At 35.7% G+C, this 25,510-nt stretch overlaps 1 protein-coding gene across 2 annotated transcripts in view; it reads left to right on the top strand.

Annotated features, from left to right (window-relative positions):
- Positions 1 to 25,510, top strand: part of si:dkey-237h12.3 (teneurin-3) — a 174,619-nt gene that overhangs the window by 60,758 nt on the left and 88,351 nt on the right. For both annotated transcript variants that reach the window (XM_067457431.1, XM_067457432.1), the window contains exon 4: positions 23,596 to 23,782. In XM_067457431.1, the coding sequence (XP_067313532.1) occupies positions 23,596 to 23,782 (187 nt within the window). The remainder of the gene's footprint in view (positions 1 to 23,595; positions 23,783 to 25,510) is intronic.

Raw genomic sequence — 25,510 nt, 5'->3', positions numbered from 1 at the left:
ATCAATAAAACAATCCAGTTGTGCTGCTTAATATTTTTGTGGAAACAGCATACCTAGAATCAACAATATAATAGAATGTTCAAAAGAACATAATTTATTCTAAATATATTTTTTTTGCTGAAGTATTAACATTTTTTGAACGGCTGTTTACTTTTTATTTTATCATTTTCGTTTTCTTGATGGACACAAACCAATTATTAGATTATTCTAACAAATAAATCAGAACAGTGTCAGCTGCTTCATGTGTAACACTTGAGTTCAAATCAAAAGGCTCAAAACAGTAATACATTAAAAAGATTATAGATTATTGCCTTTGTAAAATATACGAACACCTGTGACTAGACATAAGTTGAATTTTAGAGATGTTGCTTTTCAATCATGAACACCCTGCTTCTGCGCTTTGAGCTTTATGGGGTGTCAAAACTAATCCGCTTCTGTTACAATCGATGGAGCTGTTTATGCTGCGACACGGTTTGCATAGTGGACTATAGATGTATTAGTGTCGGATTTAGTGCTTGATGTCACTTGCATAACATGGTATAAATGATATAGCAGGATCAGTTCCAGCTGACACGTTTTCATATACCATCCAGCCCTCACATTATGGGAACTGGTAAGCAGTGGAAATGCGGTGCTGTAGTTTGCCGCCGCCCTGCCCTGTCCTGTAGGTCTAGGTATGGAAGACTATGATTTAACAAGGGCTGCATCAGGGCAGGTGTGGCGATGATGGATTGAAGTGCTTAGCAGAGCTCTAGCAGCCGGGACAGAGAGTAATCGGTGTGTACAGAGAGCTGGCCAGAGTAAGCAGAACAGATACATCAAGACGAAATGCACAGCCGAGTCGAGCGGGGTCAGATGCACGCAAATCCACATATATTTACAGATGACAGAGGTCTCCATACTCAAGCACTAACACAAAGGTAACATAATCGCCCTGCTCCAACTGTTATATAATGTTCTGTTGCCTGAGCAGGGCTATTATTTGATTTATGGCTTGAGCCAGAAGGTGAGGTGTTAAGCATTGTTTTTTTGTAGGATGTGATGACTACATATATGTACAGTCTGCACCTGTTAGCACAATTGTGTTCATTAATTTATTGCATGTTAAAGCATTGTAATTTGCATGATTTCTTTAAGTAGGCATTTCTATTGTGTACCTTTAATCTCTCGGCTCATTTATTATATGCTATTTTGCACATGTATGTATAGGCACAATAGGGAGCGGACAAGAAGTGATGAGGAGAAGAGGAGATTTGGGCATGGCCCCCAGTTTTTGACTTTTTTTTTGTTAACTTGTTGGAGTATTACTCTGATTTTATATATATATATATATATATATATATATATATATATATATATATATATATATATATATATATATATACATGTATGTGTATATATATATATATATATATATATGTATGTATATATATATATATATATATATATATATATACATGTATGTATATATGTATATGTGTGTGTGTCTGTGTGTGTAATTATTATTATTATTTATTATTGTGTATTTATTATTATTAATTTATTTATTTGACAATGCCAGGGTTGCACCAGAATAAATTGCACATTAATGCAGAGAGAAAGAGAGTCCTCATCTTAAAAGCCTATAATGTTGTTTTATGGTGTTTTCAGTACAACAGCACCAATGAGTTTGAAGTGTCCTGTAACGCTATAGAATACTAAAGTTTGAATGAAGCCAAATAATAACTAAAAAGCCATTAAACCACTTTGTAGTGTAGTTTTTTTAAAAGGTTAAGTGTGTATGTGATGTTAAAATTGCTTCTCTTATATGTTTATGTTTAATGTGCAGAGAGAACCCTTTTGTTGCTGGATTTACTGAGTGTAAAATAAATATTTTAGGGTCATATATATTCACTATACACAGTCAGAGAAACATTTCTGTCACTGGGGCGGTACCCTAAGGTACAAAACTGAAAAGGTACTACTGTGTACTAATTCACACTCTTAAAGTACTGATATATATATATATATATATATATATATATATATATATATATATATATATATGTATATATATATATATATATATATATATATATATATATATATATATATATGTATATATATATATATATATATATATATATATATATATATGTATATATATATATATATGTATATATATATATATATGTATATATATATATATATATATATATATATATATATATATATATATATATATATATATATATATATATATATATATGTATATATATATATATATGTATATATATATATATATATATATATATATATATATATATATATATATATATATATATATGTGTATGTGTGTGTGTGTGTGTGTGTGTGTGTGTGTGTGTGTGTGTGTGTGTGTGTGAGTGTGTACAATTCAGGGGTGAGTAAGGTACAAAAATCTACCATTTCACTTTTGTACCTTAGGATACTGCCCCAGTGACAGCACTGTACCTTTTTTTCTGAGAGTGTATTTGTGATTGTGAACCACCTGGAATCCATCATAACCATACATTAAATTCACTCAAATAGCACTTCTTACCCGGTTTCACAAGCAGGGCTAAATGCATTTTTGAGCTGTTTTAACTGAATGCATATTGCAACCAACATACAGTGCCCTCCACTAATATTGGCACCTTGTTAAATATGAGCAAAGACTGCTGCGAAAATAAATCACAAATTTCGAACCTTTCATTGAGGTACAACCATTGAAAAAAAATCTCATTTTTAAATAAATTTGAATTTGAAATGTAATTTTTTTTTGTCTCCAATGCCCCAATGTTGGCCACAATTATTAGTATATTCTCATTAGCGCTGGACGATTTGACCTAAAATCTGAATCTCATTTGATTAAACATTTTACCTCGATTACAAATTATGAACGATTATTTAGCTTTCTTTATTTTTTTTAGCTTTCCTTTTTTTGCCCTCATAGTTCACTGACTGTGAGTGTGTGCGTGCGTGCGTGTGTGTGAATTAGTACCTCAATTGGCCAGTCTCTCTATTTAATTGTGAAGCTGTGCATTGTAGTTACTTCAAATGTAGACGGAAAGTGTTGACATCGAGTTCCTGCATCCCTGAATGCTTCTCTGCGTGCTATCTTCACGTGATGTGCGAGGTACTGTCTGTATGAGTGTTCGTGCGTCACAATGCATCATTGCATTAGTTCAAAATAATAACACACAATGGTCTAAAATCACTTCAATGTTTAAACGGGCAGGAATAAAAACATACATTTGACAAAGGAGGCAAGTAAGGGTGATCTACTTCATTGCATGTGTGTTGTCAGAGTCACGGCGCGGCTTGGGTCTCTTTCTGACAGAAATAAGCTTGCGAGCACTGAACAGAGATGCTTTCCATATTGTTGTTCATGAATGGTGTAAAATCGCTTGAATGTTCAAATTGGCAAGCATTTAAATGCTTTTAATTGACCAAATTTCATGAGGACGCAATGAAAGTGATCTCGCTTTGGGGCTTGCACGTGCTGTTTGTTTGTGTAGCATATATAAGAATGGCTATTAACTTAAATTAAACTGTATAAAATATGCAAATGCCCTTGCAATACTAAGCATGCAGATTCTGGAAAAAAAAGATAACTGCTCCTGAATATTTCTGTGTGCCTGCACCTGCACTTGATGTGACTATGGGATGGAGTCACATAGGCTAAATACACACGGAAAACTATTAACAGGATTAAATAAACAAAATAACCGACATGGGAAAATTAAGTTGGTTAGAGGTTTTGAATCTCGTTTTTTTAAATTACTTTTCGATTAATCATCCAGCCCTAATTCCCATTCATATTTATGATTTTAGCACACCATAATGACTAAGACCATGCAATTGTCCAGCCATGATTTCCTCTAGGCCTATCCCAATAACAAATTTTGCTGGACGATAAATTGGACAAGCAATTATTGCGATAAATGATAATATTGTCATTCTGAGACCATTTCATCTAAAATAATAATAATGGCATAATAATGCAGGTAAACCTTTTAAAAGATCAATAAACTTGTATTTCTAAAGACTATTTAACACGGAAAACAGAAAACATTTTAAATATCCACAATAAATGAACAAAACAACCAAAAACAATAAAAGCAATGGACTCTTAATCTGTTTACAAAAAATGCACTGAATAAATACCAAAAAACAATAAATAAAATGGATGAAAACTGCAACGGATGATTGTTTTAGGTGCATATTAGGGGTGGCACAGTTCTCAAAACCCACGGTTTAGTTCATATCACGGTTTTAGGGTCACGGTTTTCGGTTCTGTGTGGTTCTTGTTTTTTCTTTTTCTTTTAATCGTTAACACTCCAGAAATGTACTTTATGATATAATTATCCACAATTTAGGATCATGTAATCATGCACAAACTGAACTCGACCATCTCTGAGGACAGCTATAGAATGATACATCAAAAGAGAAAATATTGATGACATTATTTTTTTTAATTTATTTGGCAAAAAAGGAGAATGTGTATTGCTATCTCTACAGGAACTTATGTGTCTTTTTAGCACACAAAGATTGAAGTGAAGAATTAACTCGCATTTATCAAACTGCCAATCAGTGTAGCTTTAAGCCTCGTTATACTCGACGCGTCCGCACGTGCGCGAGGGTGCACGCGGCAAAAATGACGTCAATGCAGAGTGTTTCTCGGAGTGCGAGATACCATTTCACTTGGTGGTGCGCACGTCAAATTTTGTAACTTTGCGTGCGGCTCCGCAAACGGAGAAGCACGAGTTCCAGGTGAATCTGGCCAAGCATGACGTCTCATCACGCCAGTCTGCCCGTTGAGTATAAACGCCCATCACACGGACAAGACACGCGCCTGATCTTCCATCAGGACAATAATCCAAGACAAACCTCAAAATCAACACACAAATCTGTCACTGAACACTCAATGTAGTTTCTGCCATGGCCGTCTCTGTTCCCTAACCTGAACCCTATATACAATAAATAGATGAAGCACCAGCATGGAGCTGGGAATCTGAAGGATCTGGAGAGATTCTGTATGGATGAATGGTCTCTGATCTCGTGTTAGGTGTTCTCCAAACTTATCAGGCATTATTGAAGAAGACTCAGAGCTGTTATCTTGGGGAACAGGACATTACAATAATTGGGTGCCAATATTTGTGGCCAACATGAACTAGAGAATTTTTTTATTTATTTTTTTAAATCCACAATTTAATTATTGAACTTCATTTATTATTATTTATTTTTTTTAATGAAAGGTAAACAATTCATTTTCACAGCTGCCATTGCTGATATTTACAATGGGTACCAATATTAGTGGAGTTTTGTCTTAGAGTCACACATAATGTTTTTTTTTTCTTATCTAAGACACGTTTATAAAAGCTTAAAAGCTTACCTAAATGTTCTAATTGAACTAACGCATAATTCTGGCTTAAATCTAAGCCTTGTATGTGAAACCAGCCCCTTGAGTATTTAAATGGTCTTTTGAGCTTAAATATCTCCCCTTTCTATGTAAATTAGAGTTATTATCGATTTGAGCTTTATTCACTAAATGAAGTTGATATAAATATTGAGCACATTTTCAGCACAAATTGAATTCAGTACTAAACAATGCTAACCATAAGTGCTACTAAACATTAGATTATTTTATAAGTGAATTTACCTTTAAATCTTACGATCAGGGGCTTTTTCTTAACCAACACCTGAGTTGACAAAGAATGAATAAAATCACAATTTCTCGTTCTCTAAAAGTAGACTTATCTTAAATGCTGTTAAATAACCTGTTAATAATCTTGTGAATAACGGTATAATTGAAGTGTTTTAAGAGTGATACTTTGAATGATTAGCCACTCAACAAGATCAGGCTAATCTGGGATGTGTCAGCCTCAGCAGCAACTGAATGTTCGCTCACCCTGACCCATTTCCTTTGAATTTATCCCAGAAATAGTTGGGGGGAAAAACAGCCTCTTTGATCTTCTAATAAAGGGACACTTATCCCGATATTTCTGTTCTGAGTTTGTCTGCTCATTTTGGTGTGTCTGTGAGCACTCACCAAGGAATTCCTAGAATAGGGTGAAGTAGTTTGAATAATTAGGCCTTGCTTTCAAAATCTCAGTCTCCTCCTCCATCCTGCTTATTCCTTTTACTTTCATCCATCATTCAGTGCTCAGCGCTGACATTGGTCATTATGCCAGCTCGCTTTGCATGACAGCATTCGAAAAAGTTGGTTACCCTACTTTGGTCCTGTTTTTTCTCTTTCCTTAAGGATGATAAGAACACCTAAAGCCCCTTCTACGTATAACTTAATAGATGATGCCACTGAGCGCAAATCTGCATGCTTGTTTTAGTGCGCTGCAGTGCTTGTGTGTTTTCCGGGATTACAGAGAGGGTTAAAGGCCAGCTCAGCAGTGGGGTGTTTTAGATTGGGTGGCTGTGGAGCTATTTCCAGACTGCTCTGTTGGAAGATGACTAGAAAGAGCACTGGATTCATTATTCAGAAGGCAGCGGAGTAGTACATAGCGGCACAGTCTGTCAAGCCAAGATTACCTTTGTGCATTCCTCCGACATGCGAGGAAAGCTTAAGGTTTGAGTCTCTACCCTGAGGCGTGAAACCAACCTGACTGGAAGTAGGGTTGTACAGGCTGTCTGAAAGTTATCAGGTAGTCTGCGGAGTTGTGAATTGCGAGAACATGGAGCACAGGCTTAAATTACCAGTGATCATTGAGTGTCTGGGGTATGTTTTACATTAAAAAAGGATCAGAAGATCTTTTGTGGCATGAAGCAGTTTTGTGGCTGCAGGCTGGAGCAAAAGACTATATATATATACATTTGCTCATTTTTTGGAGATTTTACAATCTAAATATATTTGTATTTATATTTTTATAAATATAATATATAATATAATATATTATAAATATATTTGTATTTATATTTTTTATTTTAAGATTGGAAATGCATTTTCTTGGTACATTTCCGTAGGGCTGGGTTTCGATTCAAATTACAAGAATCGATTCGATTCCGATTCTCAAGATCTTGAATCAATTATCATTATTTAATTCGATCCGATCTGATCCGATCTTCGAGATTTAGATAAGTGTTTTTGAAGAAAGCATTTTTTTCCAGCTGTTACCTGAATTACAGGACTGTAGTTATGCAACATATTGATACTATTATTATAGACATTCAACTGCAAATGAATGGAGTATTGATGGTTGTAAAGAACAATCCCCCTTCCAGGCTGCTCTAGTCAGCGAACGCGCACTGTGGAGCTGTGCTGTCGCGCGCCTTTATAACAACGCAGCCATTACAACTTTCTTGGCAGTAAGAGCGCGCTGCAGTGAGAACGGCTGTGTTCTTCAGCACGGTGACTGCGGTATAACGTTAGGCCGTGTGTCCACCAAAGCATTTTTAGCCAGCTGAAAACGCTAGGCGCTCAGCTGAAAACTTCTCGCTGTGAGCGCTTGAGCGTTTTGGCAGGCAGCGTTTTTACTCCTCAGTTGAGACTTGCTTGTTGTTATGATACGGAAAAAAAGAAAAATTTCACAGGTAGTTTGTTCCTGTATTGATTCTATATAAAATTGCAGATCAATGTAAAGTATTTGCTCTGGCATTTATGTTAAATCATTTTGTTTCATTATTATTGCTTGTTGTCATCTGATGACGACACGCAGAATGTGGCAGTTGGTCTGTGTTGTGCTGCGTTTGTCTCAAAGTTGAACATGCTTCAACTCTTGGCGACCAGTAAAAAACGCTGAGCGCCCAGCGCGTGAGCATTAAATACTCGCTCAGCGCCTCGGTGCGCTCCAGGCGTTCTAAAAACTCGGCGCTCTCATTGAAAACAGTTGAAAACGCCAGCCAGTATTCTCTGTCCGCGGCGTTTCTGGAGTTTTTCAAAGCTGCCATGTTCGTTGTGTTAATGTCCTTCCACCTCGCGCGCATGCGTGAATTCAATGACACGGCAAATGAAAATTCATTGGAAATATACTTCTTTAAAGGGTTAGTTCACCCATGATGTACTCACCCTCAAGTCATCCTTAGGTGTATATGATATTCTTCTTTTAGACGAATAGAATTGGAGTTATATAACAAAAAACCTTCTGTTTTGAAGTCTATAAAAGTACATCTATCTATCATAAAATTGCTACTCTAAGGGGTTTATATAGGCTTTCTGAAGCCAAGCGATGCGTTTCTGTAAGGAAAATATCCATATTTAAAACTTTACAAACTGTAATCTCTAACTTCCGCTAACGGTCGTATGCATGTTTACAAGAGAGTGGGGTTCCAATGAATGATGTAGGATGCAGGCATATGATAGAGCAAAACAAAACTTTAATGGATTTAAAAACAGAACCAGACATTCACTGCCATTATAAAGCTTGGAAGAGCCAGGGCATTTTTTATAGGTTTTCTATGTATATGGGGTGAGGAAAACATATTTTTTTAAAAGTTAATGCAGATATCAGTGAAGGTGATAAGCACAGTAAATGCTCCATTCATTTTACTGATATTATTTTTGCCATCTTAATTTGCTTGGACAGGGATATTAGATGGATGAATGCATACCTTATGAAGCCAAGAGGATAATGAATTAGGCCCATTGGAGTGCAAAACGCTTTATCAATACTAACTCAATTTTAAGACTCTGAGTCAGTGGAACTAAAAAGACTAGTGATGTTTAAGGATGAAACTGTTTTTTTTTTAAGGCAAGACAGACAGCAGAATCTCCATTACTCCAGCCCAGACACACTGCACCTTAACATTAGGGTCATTCAATTTCCCACTCCGCTCTTTAAAGTGTGCCAAGTGATTTGTTTTCAGTGTGTATTTAAGAAGCAGCCCTGGAGAAGTTTAGCATTTAAATTGGTTGATCCAAGCACATTTTACCACAGCTGTTTTTGAAGCTTCGTGCTGATGAAAAATCAAAGGAAATGTGCAAATGTATGACCTTTCTCCAGCTCAATAGCAGACAGTGTCTGAAGAGCTTGTTTTTGCTGACGTCCATCTTTCTTTTCTACAATTTTGTAAAACTTTCCCAGGTACTTGGTGCGATGAAACATCTCAAATTATTTTTAGACTATAAAAAGAACCTCACCACACGTCTATAGGTGAAAGAAGAAACAAAACAAAACCTTGAAATGTAGACAACTGCTGGTTTACAACCTTGTTGTGATTTCTTTTATTCAGAGTAGGAGCAAAACATATTTAATTGACAAATTATTTTTGATATGTAATATTATGTACTAAGCCCTGCTCATGGCATGCAGGAAAAATATATTGTGGTCAAAAATTAACAATTCAACTTAATACGTGAGCATGTTTTATTAATTCATTCTGGTTTTTAATTTTCTATTGAGGCCATGTTTTTTTTAAAAATATTTTTAAGTCTTTTCTGCTCCCCAATGGTGCATTTACCTTATTATCTTATAAAAACTGTAATATTGTGAAATATTATTAAAATATAAAATAACTGTTCTTTGAATCTATTTGAATATATTGTAAAATGTAATTTATTCCTGTGGTGCAAAGCTGCATTTTGAGCATCATTACTCCAGTCTTCAGGGTCAAATGAATCTTCAGAAATCATGCTGATCTACTGCTCAAGAAACATTTATGAATATTATCAATGTTGAAACAGTTGTGTATATATTTTTTTTAGGATTCTTTGATGAATATGAAGTTAAAAAAAAACAGTATTTATCTGAAATGAAGAGCTTTTGTAACATTGTACTACCATTTAAATGTTTAGGGTCTGTAAAAATCTGGGGGGTCTTTTTTTTCTCTCCGAAGAATCCTAAAAAAATGTTTTCCACAACTGTTTCAACATTGATAATAATCATAAATGTTCCTTGAGGAGTAAATCATCATATTAGAATGATTTTTGAAGGATAGTGTGACACTGAAGACTGGAGGAATGTTGCTCAAAATGCAGCTTTGCATCACAGTTGTGGCTGCATTTTACTAATTCATTCCCTTGTTTTAGGTAAATTACTATTTAATCAGAATGGACACCATTTCATTCCATTTACCATTTCATAAAATTTGAAATCACAAGCTTGCGATTCGATTGCAATTAATTTTAGGTAAGTACATGGCAGTACATGGCAGTACAATTTTCTCAAGAAAAATAAAATCTCAAATAATGTTGTTATTCAACTATACAGGGACTCAGTTGGTGCTACATTACAATAACATTGAAGGTTAAAATTAAATGACTTCTATACAAACAGTTCAGTTACAGTTAAAATAAACTTTATAATTTCTTAATTATGATTCTACTTAATTTGTTGTTGTTTTATATAAACAATATATATATATATATATATATATATAAAACAATATAAACATTTAAATGGTGGCTGTCATTAAGAACTTGACACACTGAAGAACAGAAAAAAAAAGAATACATAGCTTCTGTTTTAGGCATATTGAGTAAATATGCATTTATTTATTTTTTATGCATCCCTGCATAATTTGGTCATACTTAATATGACCAAAACAGAGGCTATAATGATAATTTAGTATAACTTAGTAATGATCTAAGTATTCTACACAAACAAAATGATAGCATTCTGCAGTTATGATCTGCACAGTTATTGATTACTGGGCAAAGGTTTAATGCAATGCAAAACTCTAAAGAATGATGCATTATCAAATGCTGAGGAACTCATGGGGAACAGTGCTGAAGTGCTAGATTTTTTTTTAAAACCATTACACTGGTGAAATAATACAGTTATTGACAACATCGGCGGGAAACCAGCATCATGCTGAATTAGCTTATTGCATGCCAATCATTGCTCAATCACTCAATCATTTTACACTGAATTTACATCATAGGTGGTGGGGGGATTGCATTTTGATATTTATGGCACACCCCTATTATATATAATATATAATGATATTTGCTTAGTGCAAGAGCCAGTATATTACAATTGCCATGCATTCAGAAAAATGGAAAAAATAAATACTTTCAGATTGCTCAACTTAAAAATGTCATTACATATGGTGAATGAATTCAATGATTGTTCCTTGTAGGAAGAAGATACAAACTGATGATAGACAATAGCGTAACACTGGCTCTCAGCAGCATTGTGACAGAAGTGGTCTAGGTATGATTTGTCTTTACTGGGGTCTTGGTGAAGCTTTACATTGGTAACAGATTGCCGATGTCCGTTTCAGAATGGCTTGAGGGTGATCGTATCACAGGAAACATCTCTCCTTTTAGTCTAAAGTTTTTGCCTGACAGAAAATTCTGAGAAAGTTGTTACTCACAAATAACTACCATTATATCTGAGGAAATTCTACCTACTGAGCGAATTCAGCTAACAATTAGAAATCAGACTGAAGAAAAAACACCAAGAGGGACTAAAATTATTCTCTGTTAGGTTTTAGACCCAGGGAACACTTTCAGCTCTGTGGCGGTGTGACTTTGATTAAATGCTTGTGCTCTGCTTCATGCTGGACACTGAATGCCTCCTGAATAGCCCATCATGGCAGCTAGACACATTTCACTAGATAGCCTTATACTGCTGAGTATACAATTATGGGTCATTGACAAATATGTTTTTTAAAAGTGTAAAAAATAGAATTATATAATGAATATATAAATGTAAGGAAAAATATAATAAGATATAAGTATAATATATTTTGAAACCATTTTTTAACAATGAAATTGTTTTTTTACAATCAATTTACTCAGCTTTTGTCTTTTTTTTATAAGATGGACAAAATTTGTCACCAATAAAGTAATTCAGTTTAACCATGAATATATTTTAAATTATTCATTTGCAGATTATTTATTCATGAACAAACCTGATTTGACATTGATTTTGAGATAATATATAGTGTGTAATAGAATAAATATAAAATAACATTATCACTGATCTCATAAATGTAATGATTTTATTTGAGTGCGCTAAACCCTCCAACATATTCAATTAAACCTTTGCACAGGAAAATGAGAAAAATATATTTTTTTATTGTAATATTTGTATTGTTGTAGTTCCTTTAGTTATTAAAAACAATATTATTTAATTTAAATATTTACTATATCGGTTTTACTGAATTACCAAGGCTAGTTATACTGAATGACTATTTCAACTCCCTTGGCATTATGAATATTTAAGACAATAGACACGTATAGCTACAAAAGCATTCTGATAGCAAATGTACAAATAGCTTTAAAAGCATGTGTGTGAATTAAATATAGATTGATTCTAATTACAGCTATTCAGTCAATGGTAGTGAGTGATTTTCTCTTTTTCTTTTGTTGCTTTAAAAAATAAAGAAACACTTTAAAACCTAATGCACACATGTAATTTCCTCCCAATTGTTTATGTGAACCTTTTTGTGTACTTGAGAGTTTAACCACAATAAGATGCAAAATAGAACTTCAGTACTCCCTGTGACAGACGGATTTCTGTGTGTGTGTGCTCCAGGGGTGTACTGTTTCAAACTCTTCTTATTGTGGTTTTATTGAAGTTACAAAAGTGAGATTCAGGTTTATTCATGTTATACCCATAGTTAAATTAGGTTTCAGTGAACCAATTCAGGCTGTCACATCATAGATAATACAACAGAACACACACACACATTTTTACAATACAAAACACAACACTAAAACATAATAAAATAAACCCATTACTTCTTGTTCATATGCAAAATCACTCCACGGACAAAGCTATTCTTTTTCGTTTTGTTGTGCACTGCGGAACTCTAAACCGTCGGTTAGAGGGAAGATGTTGGAGCTAAGGAGATGATGCCTGTCAGTTAAAATTGAAACACCCCTTCACTGTATACAGGTGTACAGTGGTATACAGCGAAATAGGGTTAAGTAACGGCTCCCCAATCAACCAACTCGACCTTTTCACAATTTGGTAATTGAAGTTTCGGCTCTTTATAGATAGATTCCCGTACCAGGACACAAAAGCAAAATACTAATAAAGATTCAATAATGGCACAATAAATATTGGCACAATAAATATAAATTGATTTTACCTCAAAAAGAACATACAGTGAGGCAAAAAAGTATTTAGTCAGCAACCAATTCTGTAAGTCCTCACACTTAAAAAGATTAGAGAGGCCTGTAATTTTCATCATAGCTACACTTCAACTATGAGAGTATGAGAGACAGAATGAGAAAAATTTTTTTTTTAAAGAATTTATTTGCAAATTACGGTGTAAAAAAAGTATTTGGTCAACAACAAAAGTTAATCTCAATACTTTGTTGGCAATGACAGAGGTCAAACATTTTCTGTTAGTCCCCACAAGGTTTTTACACACTGTTGCTGCTAGTTTGGCCCATTCCTCCATGCAGATCTCCTCTAGAGCAGTTATGTTTTGGGGCTGCCGCTGGGCAACACAGATTTTCAACTCCCTCCAAAGGTTTTTTTATGGGGTTGAGATCTGGAGACTCCAGGACCTTGACATGCTTCTTACGAAGCCACTCCTTCGTTGCTCAGGCGGTGTGTTTGGGATCATTGTCATGCTGAAAGACCCAGCCACATTTGATCTTTAATGCCCTTGCTGATGGATGGAGGTTTTAACTCAAAATCTCACGATAAATGGCCCCATTCATTCTTTCCTTTACATGGATCATTTATCCTGGTCCCTTTTGCAAAAAAACAGCCCCAAAGCATGATGTTTTCATCCCCATGCTTCACAGTAGGTATGGTGCAACTCAGCAATCTTTCTCCTCCAAACACGACAAGTTGAGTTTTTTTACCAAAAAGTTTCATTTTGGTTTCATCTGACCATATGACATTTTCCCAATCCTCTTCTGGATCAACCAAATGCTCTCTAGCAAACTTAAGATGGGCCCTGGTTTAAGCAGGGGGACATGTCTGGCGCTGCAGGATTTGAGTCCCTGGCAGCATAGTGTGTTACTGATGGTAGCCTTTGTTGCTTTGGTACCAGGTCTCTGCAGGTCATTCACTAGGTCTCCCGTGTGGTTCTGGGATTTTTGCTCACCGTTCTTGTGATCATTTTGACCCCGTGTGGTGAGATCTTGCGTGGAGCCCCAGATCGAGGGAGATTATCAGTGGTCTTGTATGTCTTCCATTTTCTAATAATTGCTCCCATGGTTGATTTCTTCACACCAAGCTGCTTACCTATTGCATTCAGTCTTTCCAGCCTGGTGCAGGTCTACAATTTTGTTTATGGTGTCCTTTGACAGCTCTTTGGTCTTGGCCATAGTGGAGTTTGGAGTCTGACTTTTTGAGGTTGTGGACAGGTGTATTTTATACTGATAACAAGTTCAAACAGGTGCCAATAATACAGGTAATGAGTGGAGGAAAGATGAGCCTCTTAAAGAAGAAGATACAGGTCTGTGAGAGACAGAAATCTTGCTTTTTGTAGGTGACCAAATACTTATTTTCCACCATAATTTGCAAATAAATTATTTAAAAAACAGATAATGTAGTTTCTGGTTTTATTTTCTCATTCTGTCTCTCATAGTTGATGTGTACCTTGCACAATTGGTGGCTGACTAAATACTTTTTTTTGCCCCACTGTATGTTGATGCCCCTTTTTGCACAGAGCAATGCAATTATCTTCAAAACTCAATTTGGAATAAAGGATAAATCATAAATCTAAGGATAAAGGATAAATCTAATGAATAAATCATCCCCAAGTATTTCTAAGATTGCACACACTCCACTGTTTGACCCTTAATGGATGTAACTTTGTGCAAAGAAACATTCTTTTGAAAATCAATTACCATATCCTTCAATATATTCAGATGAAGGTGCGACTCCTCACACCACTCTACAGAGTCACTAATGACAGGTCCGTGATTAATCTCACTATTCAGAAGCAGACTGACAATTACAGTATCGTCTGCGTACTTCAGAATAATACGATTTTCTTGACTTTGGCACATATTTGTGTAAAGAAAAAATAATAAAGGAGAAAAGTACACATCCTTGTGGCGAACCAGTGGAGAAAGTAACCTGTGCATTAGTTAAAAAGTCTAAAATCCATCCCACTAAATTATTACTGAGTTTAAATTACTCTATAATCCTACTAAGTACATAAAGTTTGGATTGTAGAGTCAAGAGCAGTGAGTGATTTATTTGTTATTTGTTTGATTAACATTAAAAACACAGACAGCATGAAAAGGCTTATTTGCCTTTAAGACACGCATGTATTTCTCGACTGTTTGCATTTTGCTTAAGACATAACCTATTATATTTGCTAGGATACTCAAAAAGACGGGAATGTTGACAGTTTTTGAGAATTTGTCCATTCAAGCGCAAGATGAGTGCGCTCACACACACACAAATCTCCTCTCATAACGCAAGTTCTCTTTTGTGTCTTGCAAAGGCACGGCTTAAATGAGTTTAGTTTAAACACAAATGGCATGTTGTGCCGTTTAGGTCTCACCTTTGCTCGCGCGCTATCAACACCGGTTGATGACGACGTAAATGAGTCACATTCTAGCCGACGGCACTCGCATACAAGAGTGACTTTTTTTGTCCACAGTTTTTGATAATCTAATGTATTAATGTGAAGTCAGAATGTGTATCCATCGACAGAAACATACATAAGCCTAACTCTATCTGTCTGTTTTACACATTATTTTCAACAAACCGTCCCGAACTGTGGGTGGAGAATGGTGTAGTAGGATTTTTTTCTGAACCGTTACACCCCTAGTGCACTCGGAATACTGTATGTCAGAACAAGCCTGCAAGTAAAATAGTTTGAAATATTAAAGTGGCAAGGCTTTAAAATGCATGCATATAATATAAACTTTCATGATGATGAAGAACTGCAATGTCACGCGAGCATTACTGTGCCTATTCCTACTGTAGTGTTGCTAAACGGGCTGTAAAAGTGTAACCGATTGTAGCACGATACGAACAATCTCTCTGTAAAGGCAGATCAGATTTTTTTTATTATTGTTTTATTATGAAAACAAAATTCTTAAGAAATAAAGGAATAAATACATATTTCTCATACATTTTTGGGTTGTTTTGAAGAATGTGGTAGTGGCTCACAAGGACTAAACTTGAAGTAAAATAAAATTATAGTCCACTGGTGACTGCTTGGGTTATTCCATGCTCCGGAGGGTTATTCCAAATGTGACATTTTCTCTCAAGTGATTGGATGTGATACCGACTGGCAAAGTCAATGGAAGGAGAGCTAAGGAGGGATGTCTAAATATAGGGTAGTGCTTGGCGCAGAATAATCAAGAATGGTGTAATAATCTGTCTTTCGAAGGAGCGGTAGAAAGTGCAACAGCTCTTCAAGACATTTGAAATATATTCAGCACAATGACATGCTTAAATAATGTGCATTCACTGTTAATGCATCATTTCCATTGCCTTCAAATTTGTTCTTATTGTTAAAGGAAAAGGTTTAGCGTTTGTTTTAAATATGTTTTGTGTTCTGTTTTTCAACTATTTGTATTGAGATTGAATAATAATTTAATTCCTTTCAGGCATGCACAGACTATTATGTGTATTTCACATTCATCTGTTACTAACATGCTCATGGACTCTAAACCTCAAAGGGTCCTCTGTTTACCACAGAATTCATGAATGCAATTTTCTTTTCATTATTTACAAAAATGCAATACCAAACCCCTTTTCTGGTACTATTTTTACTCATTTATCAAATATGACAGTTTATGTTATACTCTTGTCATGGGCAGGGGAATGCATTTTTTTATTTCTTTTTGATAAATGTTAGATGTTGTAGTGAGAACAGCTACTTACTCAAAGGGTTTTAGAGCTGATTTTGAGACTATAAAAGACTACAAAAAGACTGTTTGCATTCTTCATTGAAAGAAGACAATAGCCTACATAAATGATATATTGCTGTTACTATTACTAGAAAACAGTATCTTTTTTATTTGCTCAAACTAAACAAAAACATCTGTTTATTGAGTTGGCTCACATAACTATCAAATAGGCAGAAAATAATAATATTGACACCACTATTTATGTTTGTCAGTATACATTTGTTTCAGTGTACATTGCATTTTCATGTCCTCTGTAGATGCCCATCATGAGAAAGGAAAATATAGATGACCCCTTAGCTGTGTTTCATAGACATACATTGGTGGTAGAATTAAGAGTAAAAAATAAAGATGTTATTTCAGCTGCTCCATCCAATATTAATCAAAATGCCCCAATAAAGCATCTTGTTAAATCATAGTTGAAGAACTTGGCCATGAGACATTTCGTTCCAGATGTGTCCGTCTTTCCCAGATTGCAAATGAAAACTTTATGGAAAAAACGAATTTCCTTTCTTTGGCACTTTATATTTTTTTGCAGAGCGTGCCAGAGAATGTCAATGTAAAGGTAAAGGTAAACTTGCACAGGACAGAAATCACCATGGAAAAGAAATCATCTGTGTACAGCATATGTGTGTCCAATCAAGAAGGAGAGAATTGTATTTTTATTGCTAGGAAGTTTGATTAAAGGAAGCTGATTGCCTCAGATCTGGATGGAAAGCCTGCCAAATGCCTTAACATTCTGCTCATGCGGTGTGTAATCATTTGTTAGTATGTGGAGTCTAGCGGCGCTCAGATTGAATCAGAGCAGTGCCTCCTTATCTAGATTGAAGGAAATAATTTGTTACAATTTTCCATTAAGTTGCATTCAGAAAGGCATGAGTTAGCTTAAGGGCACATTTAAGGCAAATTGTGCTGCCACAGAAGTTGGCTGTCTCTTAAGATTGCTGGCTGTTTCATTTCCAACCACTGTCTCGGGCCGTCTGATGTATTAGCGAATGCAAACAACATGAAAGTGTAATGTGTTCACCATGTCTGGGCATGACACGACATCGCCGTCTTCGCATGGGGTGACCTCTTTGTGTCAAGAGCGCAGAGTGGAGGGTGAACCATGTTTCCTCTCCAACACTTTGTCTAATTCACCTGTCACAGAGGTCTATCTTAACCCTGTCATGTATGTGGCAAGACACCTGTCATAATAATTCCTGTTCTTTCCTCACTTCAACCTCTGTCCATGTAGTGCAGAATTAGTTGCTGTTTCATAGTTCTTGACAAGGCTAAAAAAAGAAATGTTGGTGCTCCTGTGGTGTACAGTATATGACCACTTGTGTGTGAACTTGTTGTTAGTTTCTTAAGGGTTGTTGTTATTAAGAGAGATTGAATAATCATGAACTAACTCAAGAGTCAATATTTTTAATTACTGCATCCATTTTAAACCTGTTCATTTCAAAGCTAGAAGAAACATGTGAACAAATTCATGTGAACGAACAAATTCAAATCTGAGTATACCGTGAAAACGAGCAGTCCGACTGCACATGTTTCGTTACACTATTTGTGGTTACATGCACATTGTCAGTTTCACTCAATGACTTCAGTTACTTTTCACAGCGCTAGTCTGTGACAGGCCCATTTTAAGAGCTCATCTGAGATATATGTTCCCCATAATAACAGCGATAACGGTTTATACTGCAATAACCCCGCTGAGGCATCTTCAGTGCTTAATTACTAGTCATTTGGGTCATTTTTTTATAAGGTGTGTTTAACTACTGTGTTCTCACATAAAAACATAAGTACTATGACCTCATTGTGTTCATATTGCATTGGTCCTATTGTTAGGTTAGGGACAGGTTTGGTGGTACAGCATGGGTAGGTTAAAGAAGGGCTGGCGCGTACCTATAGGCCAGCGTTTCCCAACGCGTGCCGTCTGACGAGACCAGGGGTGCCGTGTAAAAGGTGCCGGTAACGCACTTGCACCGCGGTTCATCTCACATGTGATGCCGCATCTTTAATATGGGTTGTAGCATGAAAATAATGCTTTTATTTTTGTCGATGGATACACGTCTCCTCAGTGATACACTAAAACAGCGATAATAAAAGAAAAACGTGGGCAAAACGGTCTCTCTTTGTAAACTGTGTTCAATGCATGCCAGTGCTGCCGTATGGCTATCACCCGGGTATTGCCACAAGACGTGAGTGAGCGAACACGCTATGAGAAGATCTGTTTCTGTGCATCATCCGAAAGCGCGCAACTCGTCTCAGTGCGCAAATATTGAGTTCTCTTTCAAGTCTTGTGCTTGAACGGACAAACTCACACAAAAAGTATGTCAAAATGTCCATCTTGACAAGTATCCAAGCAGACGTATTCTGAATATGCCTTAAGTGAACTTTATACAGTCGAGAAAGACGACTATCCTTGCAGTAGTTCTTATCGTCTGTTTAATGCCAAACAAAAGATAAGGAAACCACTCACAGCTCTTGATTGAATAGCTTTTGTAAGGATTATTCTTTAATTTAAACAGTTAAATATGCAGTTATTTTACATTTGATTATTTATTCAATTTTATACCTAAAAACTAATGTTAGAACTACCTGATAAACCTGAAAAGCATTGTTTATTTTATCAATATCTTTGCTCAACAGTATTTATTTGTGCTGCTGCTTGCATTTAAGTTATTTGTTCTTATATATATATATATATTTTTTTTTTTATTAGTCCTTTATTCCATGAACATAGCAAATACCGAACCGTACTGAAACCATGAACCTAAAACCGTGATACAAACCGACCCGTGAGCAATCTGTACCATTACACCTCTAGTGTAACGTTTGCGGGGGGTTCCAAAAAATGTTGAAAATTTTTAAAGGGTGCCCTGACAGAAAAAAGGTTGGGAAACACTGCTATAGGCAAACTAGGCATTCGCCTAAGTCAGTAAGAGAGAGAGATAATTCATTATTTATTTATTGGACATTAGTTTTGGATTATTTCTCGTTTATAACGTTATCACGCCATAAGTTATTCTAAATAAAAAATTATCTTTCCTTCATTCTACCTACCAGTAGTAGTGCCACTCTCGCCCCTCCCCCACCCCACATCCTTCTTAGTGACATTGGCCTACATACAATATGTAATTAAAATTTATAAAACTTTCCAGACATGAATACAAAAGATGATGAATTTTATTGATTGTGATGACAAATTATTTTAAAGCCAGATACAGGCTTCTGAAAGGTAGGCTTATGTATGTGTGTGAGAGAAAGCGGTGAAGTTCAGTTGCTCTCCTTTTAAAGTCTTTAGTTTTATCCTATTTATATAAGACAGATATGCTGTTACATTTTTTCCTTCGAAAACAGCTAAACTAATGGAGGCGTGCAGTGGGCAGAGCTAAAGAGAGAGAGAGAGCGTGCACACTCACACATTACACAATACATTTTTGGCATTATCCCTCCCTGGATAACTTTCTATTCACTATATACTCATATTGTTTACATTATATGCACTTACACATTGATTGTCAGCAAAAAATAGACATTTGATGCAGTTTCACTCGCTAGTTTCGACCTGTGACGGGGACAAACAAACACACTGTGACAGACAAACACACTTGCAGAACTCCGGAAAAACAAACTGCATCCACTGTTTAATGCTGGGTTATTTGGGAAGCTGAACAAGGTTATCTTACTCTCACAACCAGAAACATTTCTTTAGTGACATGGTTGATTTCGTGGTCTAAAAACACAATGCCAGCGCTGCCAACCTGAACGAAGCTTGCTGATTTGCACGCTGCACACGCGCCTATCCGGGAGAAGTGCCCATACAAGCAAATCCACCTATTAGGACCTCACACGGGCCCATAACTTTCCGAACTGTTCGGCACCGGAAGTGTATTTGGTCTTACGTCCAACTCCTTTTTTTTTTTTTTTTACATTTTGGCCATGTTTAGAATGGCTCTTTAACAGTGTAAATGTATGGAATTCTGACAGTACATAGTAGTTTTGGACCAAGTACTGGAATACCTGATGTGTCTGATTTTGAAAACTCATTGTGTGTTTCAGTGTAATGATATTTGATACTGATAACATAACTGTTTAAAATTAATATTAGAATAAATAAAGAAATTTCACAAAATAAATTGCTGAATCATACAGCTTGATGCATTTTGCTAAAGCATATTATATATATATATGACCAAAAAAGAGGCCACTTTCTGGTCATGGCCACTGTTCATTTGCCTTTAACATGGTTTTTTTTTATAGGATAGTATTTGGATATTATTTAGGTGCATTTACACTTTGCATTTCAGTGTGTCTGCAGTATGACTCATAAAAGCCGCTTAATAAAAACATTTTCATTTACTGAATTTTAAAAAACATTGAGGGATAATTTCAAAATGCTTTCCATTATTTCAAGAGATAAAAATAAGGTGTTTGGTCTACTGCGTTTTCCTACTTTATAAACATTCCCACATAAAGGATGCTAATAAGGATTAGAAGTAAAGAAAAGGGAAGAAAATAAACTTTTAAAGAATCCCTGTGCGAGAGAGAGAGAGAGAGAGAGAGAGAGCGAGAGAGCGAGAGAGAGAGAGAATAAAAAGAAGCCCTTCCAGAACCAAGCACTTGATAAGACTAAAGGAGCTCTTGTGATATAAATGTCACATTAAAAATGTTATGATATTTCACTGATGGATTAGTTAGTAGAGCATGATGGAAATTTTACAACCAAGTCTGTCAATGTGATGGATAATGATTATTTGTAGCACAGTGTCTGTATTACAAATCACCTGTGTAGTTAATAATGAAAACACATTAGCGTTTACACCTTGTTGCATGTGCTCAGGATGTGCTTACAGTGATGTGAAAACAATGTATTATTTTATGGGTTTTATTTTATTCAGGTGCTACATATTTTATTTTCTGATCATTAGATCATCAAACACATGTTGACATTTTCTTAGTTAAAGTGATATTTGACAAATTGTTATGCTAATAAATTAAGAGATTATACCTTTATATAATAAAGTTTTAAAATTATTTTGAACCCATAGGATATGTGACCCTGGACCACAAAACCAGTCATAAGGGTCAATAATAATAAAAAAAATACCTGAAAGCTGACTAAATAAGCTTTCCATTGATGTGTAGTTTGTTAGGATAGGATAGTATTGACCGAGATACAACTATTTGAAAATCTGGAATCTGAAATTTTAAGAAAATCACCTTTAAAGTTGTCCAAATGAAGTTCTTAGCAACGCATACTACTACTAATAATAAATTTTTATATATTTATGGTAGGAAATGTACAAAATATCTTAATGGAATATGATCTTTACTTAATATCCTAATGATTTTTGGCATAAAAGAAAAATGTATAATTTTGACCAATACAATGTATTGTTGGCTATTGCCACAAATATACCCTTGCGACTTTTTTGTTCGAGGGTCGCATTCTATATCATACATTATGATACATGAAATTTTATGTGGGGGAAAAAATAAATCTGGCTTGTCATTTTTGTGATTGATGCATTTGAAATGGTAATAATAGTTTATAGTACATTTTGATCACTGCCACTACCATTTTGACATTTAAATGATTGATTGTGAAAGAAAATAAAAAGGAGAAAAAAAGTAAAGCTAATTATTCCATCATCCTCCATATACACGTTTTCTCGTGGTGCTTTTGCATTAGAATAAAGGCAAATATTGATTTTTTTTTTGGCTTGCCTGAGCAGTACGTCCCTGTCACAGTCTAGTGTGTGACAGCATATGTTTGGACACCCGTAGTCAGATGGAAACAGACCTGTCAGCACGACGGCAGGATGGGACAGTGAGATAATCACACAGTGTCATTTTGGGGGGCAATTACCCAGCTTGGAGTGAAATGAGAAAACCTGTTTTTTTCCTGCTGTCCTAATGGAGGTTCCGGTCATTAGTTAAACGAGAGTCTCTCTCTGGCTGTAATCAAACGTGAAGCGTTCAGTTTAAGAGCCCATTATAAAACATCTGCTCCCTGGCAACGCCCTGCGGAGACTCACGTTTGCTCTGTCGTAAAATTCGGTGAGCACTATTCCGACTAAATTTTGAAGACTTTTTAAGTTAAACTTTTTTTAATTTTTTTTATGCTGCGATCTGGATCATATTCACTTTTACTGTCCATATATGTACTTTTTTGTCTGAAGGTTAATAAAAGGTAAAACAAAAAATGTGTAGGGATGCAAATAATGTGATGTAAATAATGTAATAATACACTGTACAAATGTATTTATAGTAATGTATATGTAATGGGTGGGTGTGCACAGCAGGCTGAAGACTCAAAAGATCAAAATGCAAACTTAAAATTTAATAATGCTGAGGAACAAACAAAAAGGCAGAGAAACACACTCCAGCATAACCAGGTAACGTAATTAGACTAGACAAAGACTGAGTGAACACAAACGAGAGAATTAAACAGACACAGCTGAACTAAATGAACTCATAATGACAGTGATCATGGAAACAAACCCATGCACGTGACGTGACAGTATAGTAATTATAATAATGTAATATGTCGTAAATACTATTTATTTATTTACAAAAACTTAGCAGCTATGATATTATGCCATTCAGTACTGTATTTTATTGTTATTTGAATTAACCATATTTTTGTAGTAAACCATGTGATCCGCGCATCTCCTCTGTCTCTCTTAAATGAATCTGGATGGAGAGAAGTGAAGATTTGAAAGTGTTCAAAGGACCAAATCATCCTGTGTAAAGAATCCATTTTAACCCTATCCAATCTGGAACAGACACACAATCCGCCTCCTCTGTGTGTAAAGCAGAATTCTATAACAAGCTCCACTAATACTCTGCCTCTCCTCTTCCAATAGACCAGCTTCCCAGCCAAGCAGGACCGCCCCCTCTGCCACCTGTTCCACATCCACACAAGCAGCATCCGTCAGTGACCTCCCTTAACCAATCTCTGGCCAATCAGCCGACAGAGCTTCAGAGCGCATCTGAGTGTGTGCAGCTGCAAGAAAACTGGGTTCTGGGCGGCAACGTGGGCTTGGAGAACAGGTACTTGCTTTTACAGTCATTTGCTGTGTTTGAATTCACTCACTCATTCACATACTATATTCAGTATTACATATTGTCTAGAACACGCATGCAGTATATGGGGAATAAATTTAAAAAAAATCAGTGAGTGAATTTAAGTACATAAACAACATTACAACTTATGGTTACAACATTTGATCTTAAATGCATTTTACTTGATGGTGATCAAAATAATTATATTTATTATAATAACTTTTTGTAGCAATATATACTGTGCATATGTTGTCAATGATATATATATATATATATATTTTTTAAATCTTTAAACTCTTTTCCTAGCTGAACAGCACTCCTATGTTCGGCCATGGTTTATCTATGAGACACATGTTATTCTCATCTGTCTTTACAGCAGCCACCAAAATATTTATCCAAAACACAGACCTCTATATAAACTAAATCAATAATACATTGTAAATGGGTTCAGAATTATTCTGCAGCAAAAAAATGTTAAACTATTTTAAGTTTTATTTGACATATAGTTAAATTTAACATATTCGGGCGGCATGTATAATGCTACTAAGCGGGCCCTCCCCAGCTCTACAGTGCCCCATAATTTTCCAATGTAAATTTGTGGTGAAAAAAATAACTACAGCACCCTCTTAAGGCACGTTTCCACCATTTGTACCAAGAACTTTTTTTACAGGAACTTTTTCCCCCCAGACCTGCTACTGTCTGCGTTTCCACTGCAGTCCAAACTACCGTGAAGATTAGACAAATTAGTCCGGTGGTGTAGGACTCCCAGTCAGTGACGGACCATAATAATTTTGGCGCAACACTAATTAACAAAATGGCGGAAAAGAGCACTGATACTAAAGCGTATTCTGAAAGCTTGTAAAGCTAGATTTAAAATAACAGTGTGTTATTATTAGCTATATGGACTTTAACCGTGAGATGGCTGAGACGAACGTGCGCCATCAGAATCAGAATGCAGAACGATCCTCGCAAAAGTCTTTTAAAAATGCTGCCTGAAATAAAATGCTGCGTGAGCGATACCAGGCAGCATATTCAGCGCCCAAGTCCCGCCCTCGAAAGTTCCTGAACTTTGAAAAAGTACTACCTCGTGAGCAGGGCCGTTTGGAGGGGGAAATATTTACCCAGGACTTCATTTAGACCCTGGTTCCTGCAGTCAAAACACACTGAGTACCACCCCAAATTTCCTAGTTCTTGGGGAAATTTCCTTTGGTGGAAATGCGGCTTAATTGAGAGCCATTGGGGCAGATTTGAGACCACCCTGCTTATTTTCACATTACCTTTGTAACCTTGTTACCCTCGCTCCAGACCAAGACAATATGATTGTGTATATTAGACTGCATCAGGCCAGTAACTAGTCACTGGCATGTCTGTTCTTCCTGAAGTAGTGTATCAAATGAATGAAAGTATCCTTTACTTTAAATGTGCTTGAATATTCTTTATAATACGGTATCGTTCCGAATATAAGACAACCGTGATACAAAAATGTCCTTTAAAATCTGGGTTCCGTGACCGTCTTCCATTTTAAAAACACTTGCAGGTACAGTTTGGTCATGCGGCTCTTAGACGGCAATCTTTTCTTAGAGCGTTTGCATTTTTAAGACTTGCTGTGTATTTTTGACATGTAAAAGTTTAGACCCTGAATATAAGACAAACCTGTTTTTCAGATGCATTCAGAAAAAAAACACATTGTCTTATATTCAGAACAATATGGTAGTT

Source organism: Pseudorasbora parva, chromosome 11, assembly GCF_024679245.1.
Source record: "Pseudorasbora parva isolate DD20220531a chromosome 11, ASM2467924v1, whole genome shotgun sequence".
In the NCBI taxonomy this organism is placed as follows: Eukaryota; Metazoa; Chordata; class Actinopteri; order Cypriniformes; family Gobionidae; genus Pseudorasbora; species Pseudorasbora parva.
Note: the sequence above shows the minus strand (reverse complement) of the source record. Positions and strands in the feature narration are given on the sequence as shown.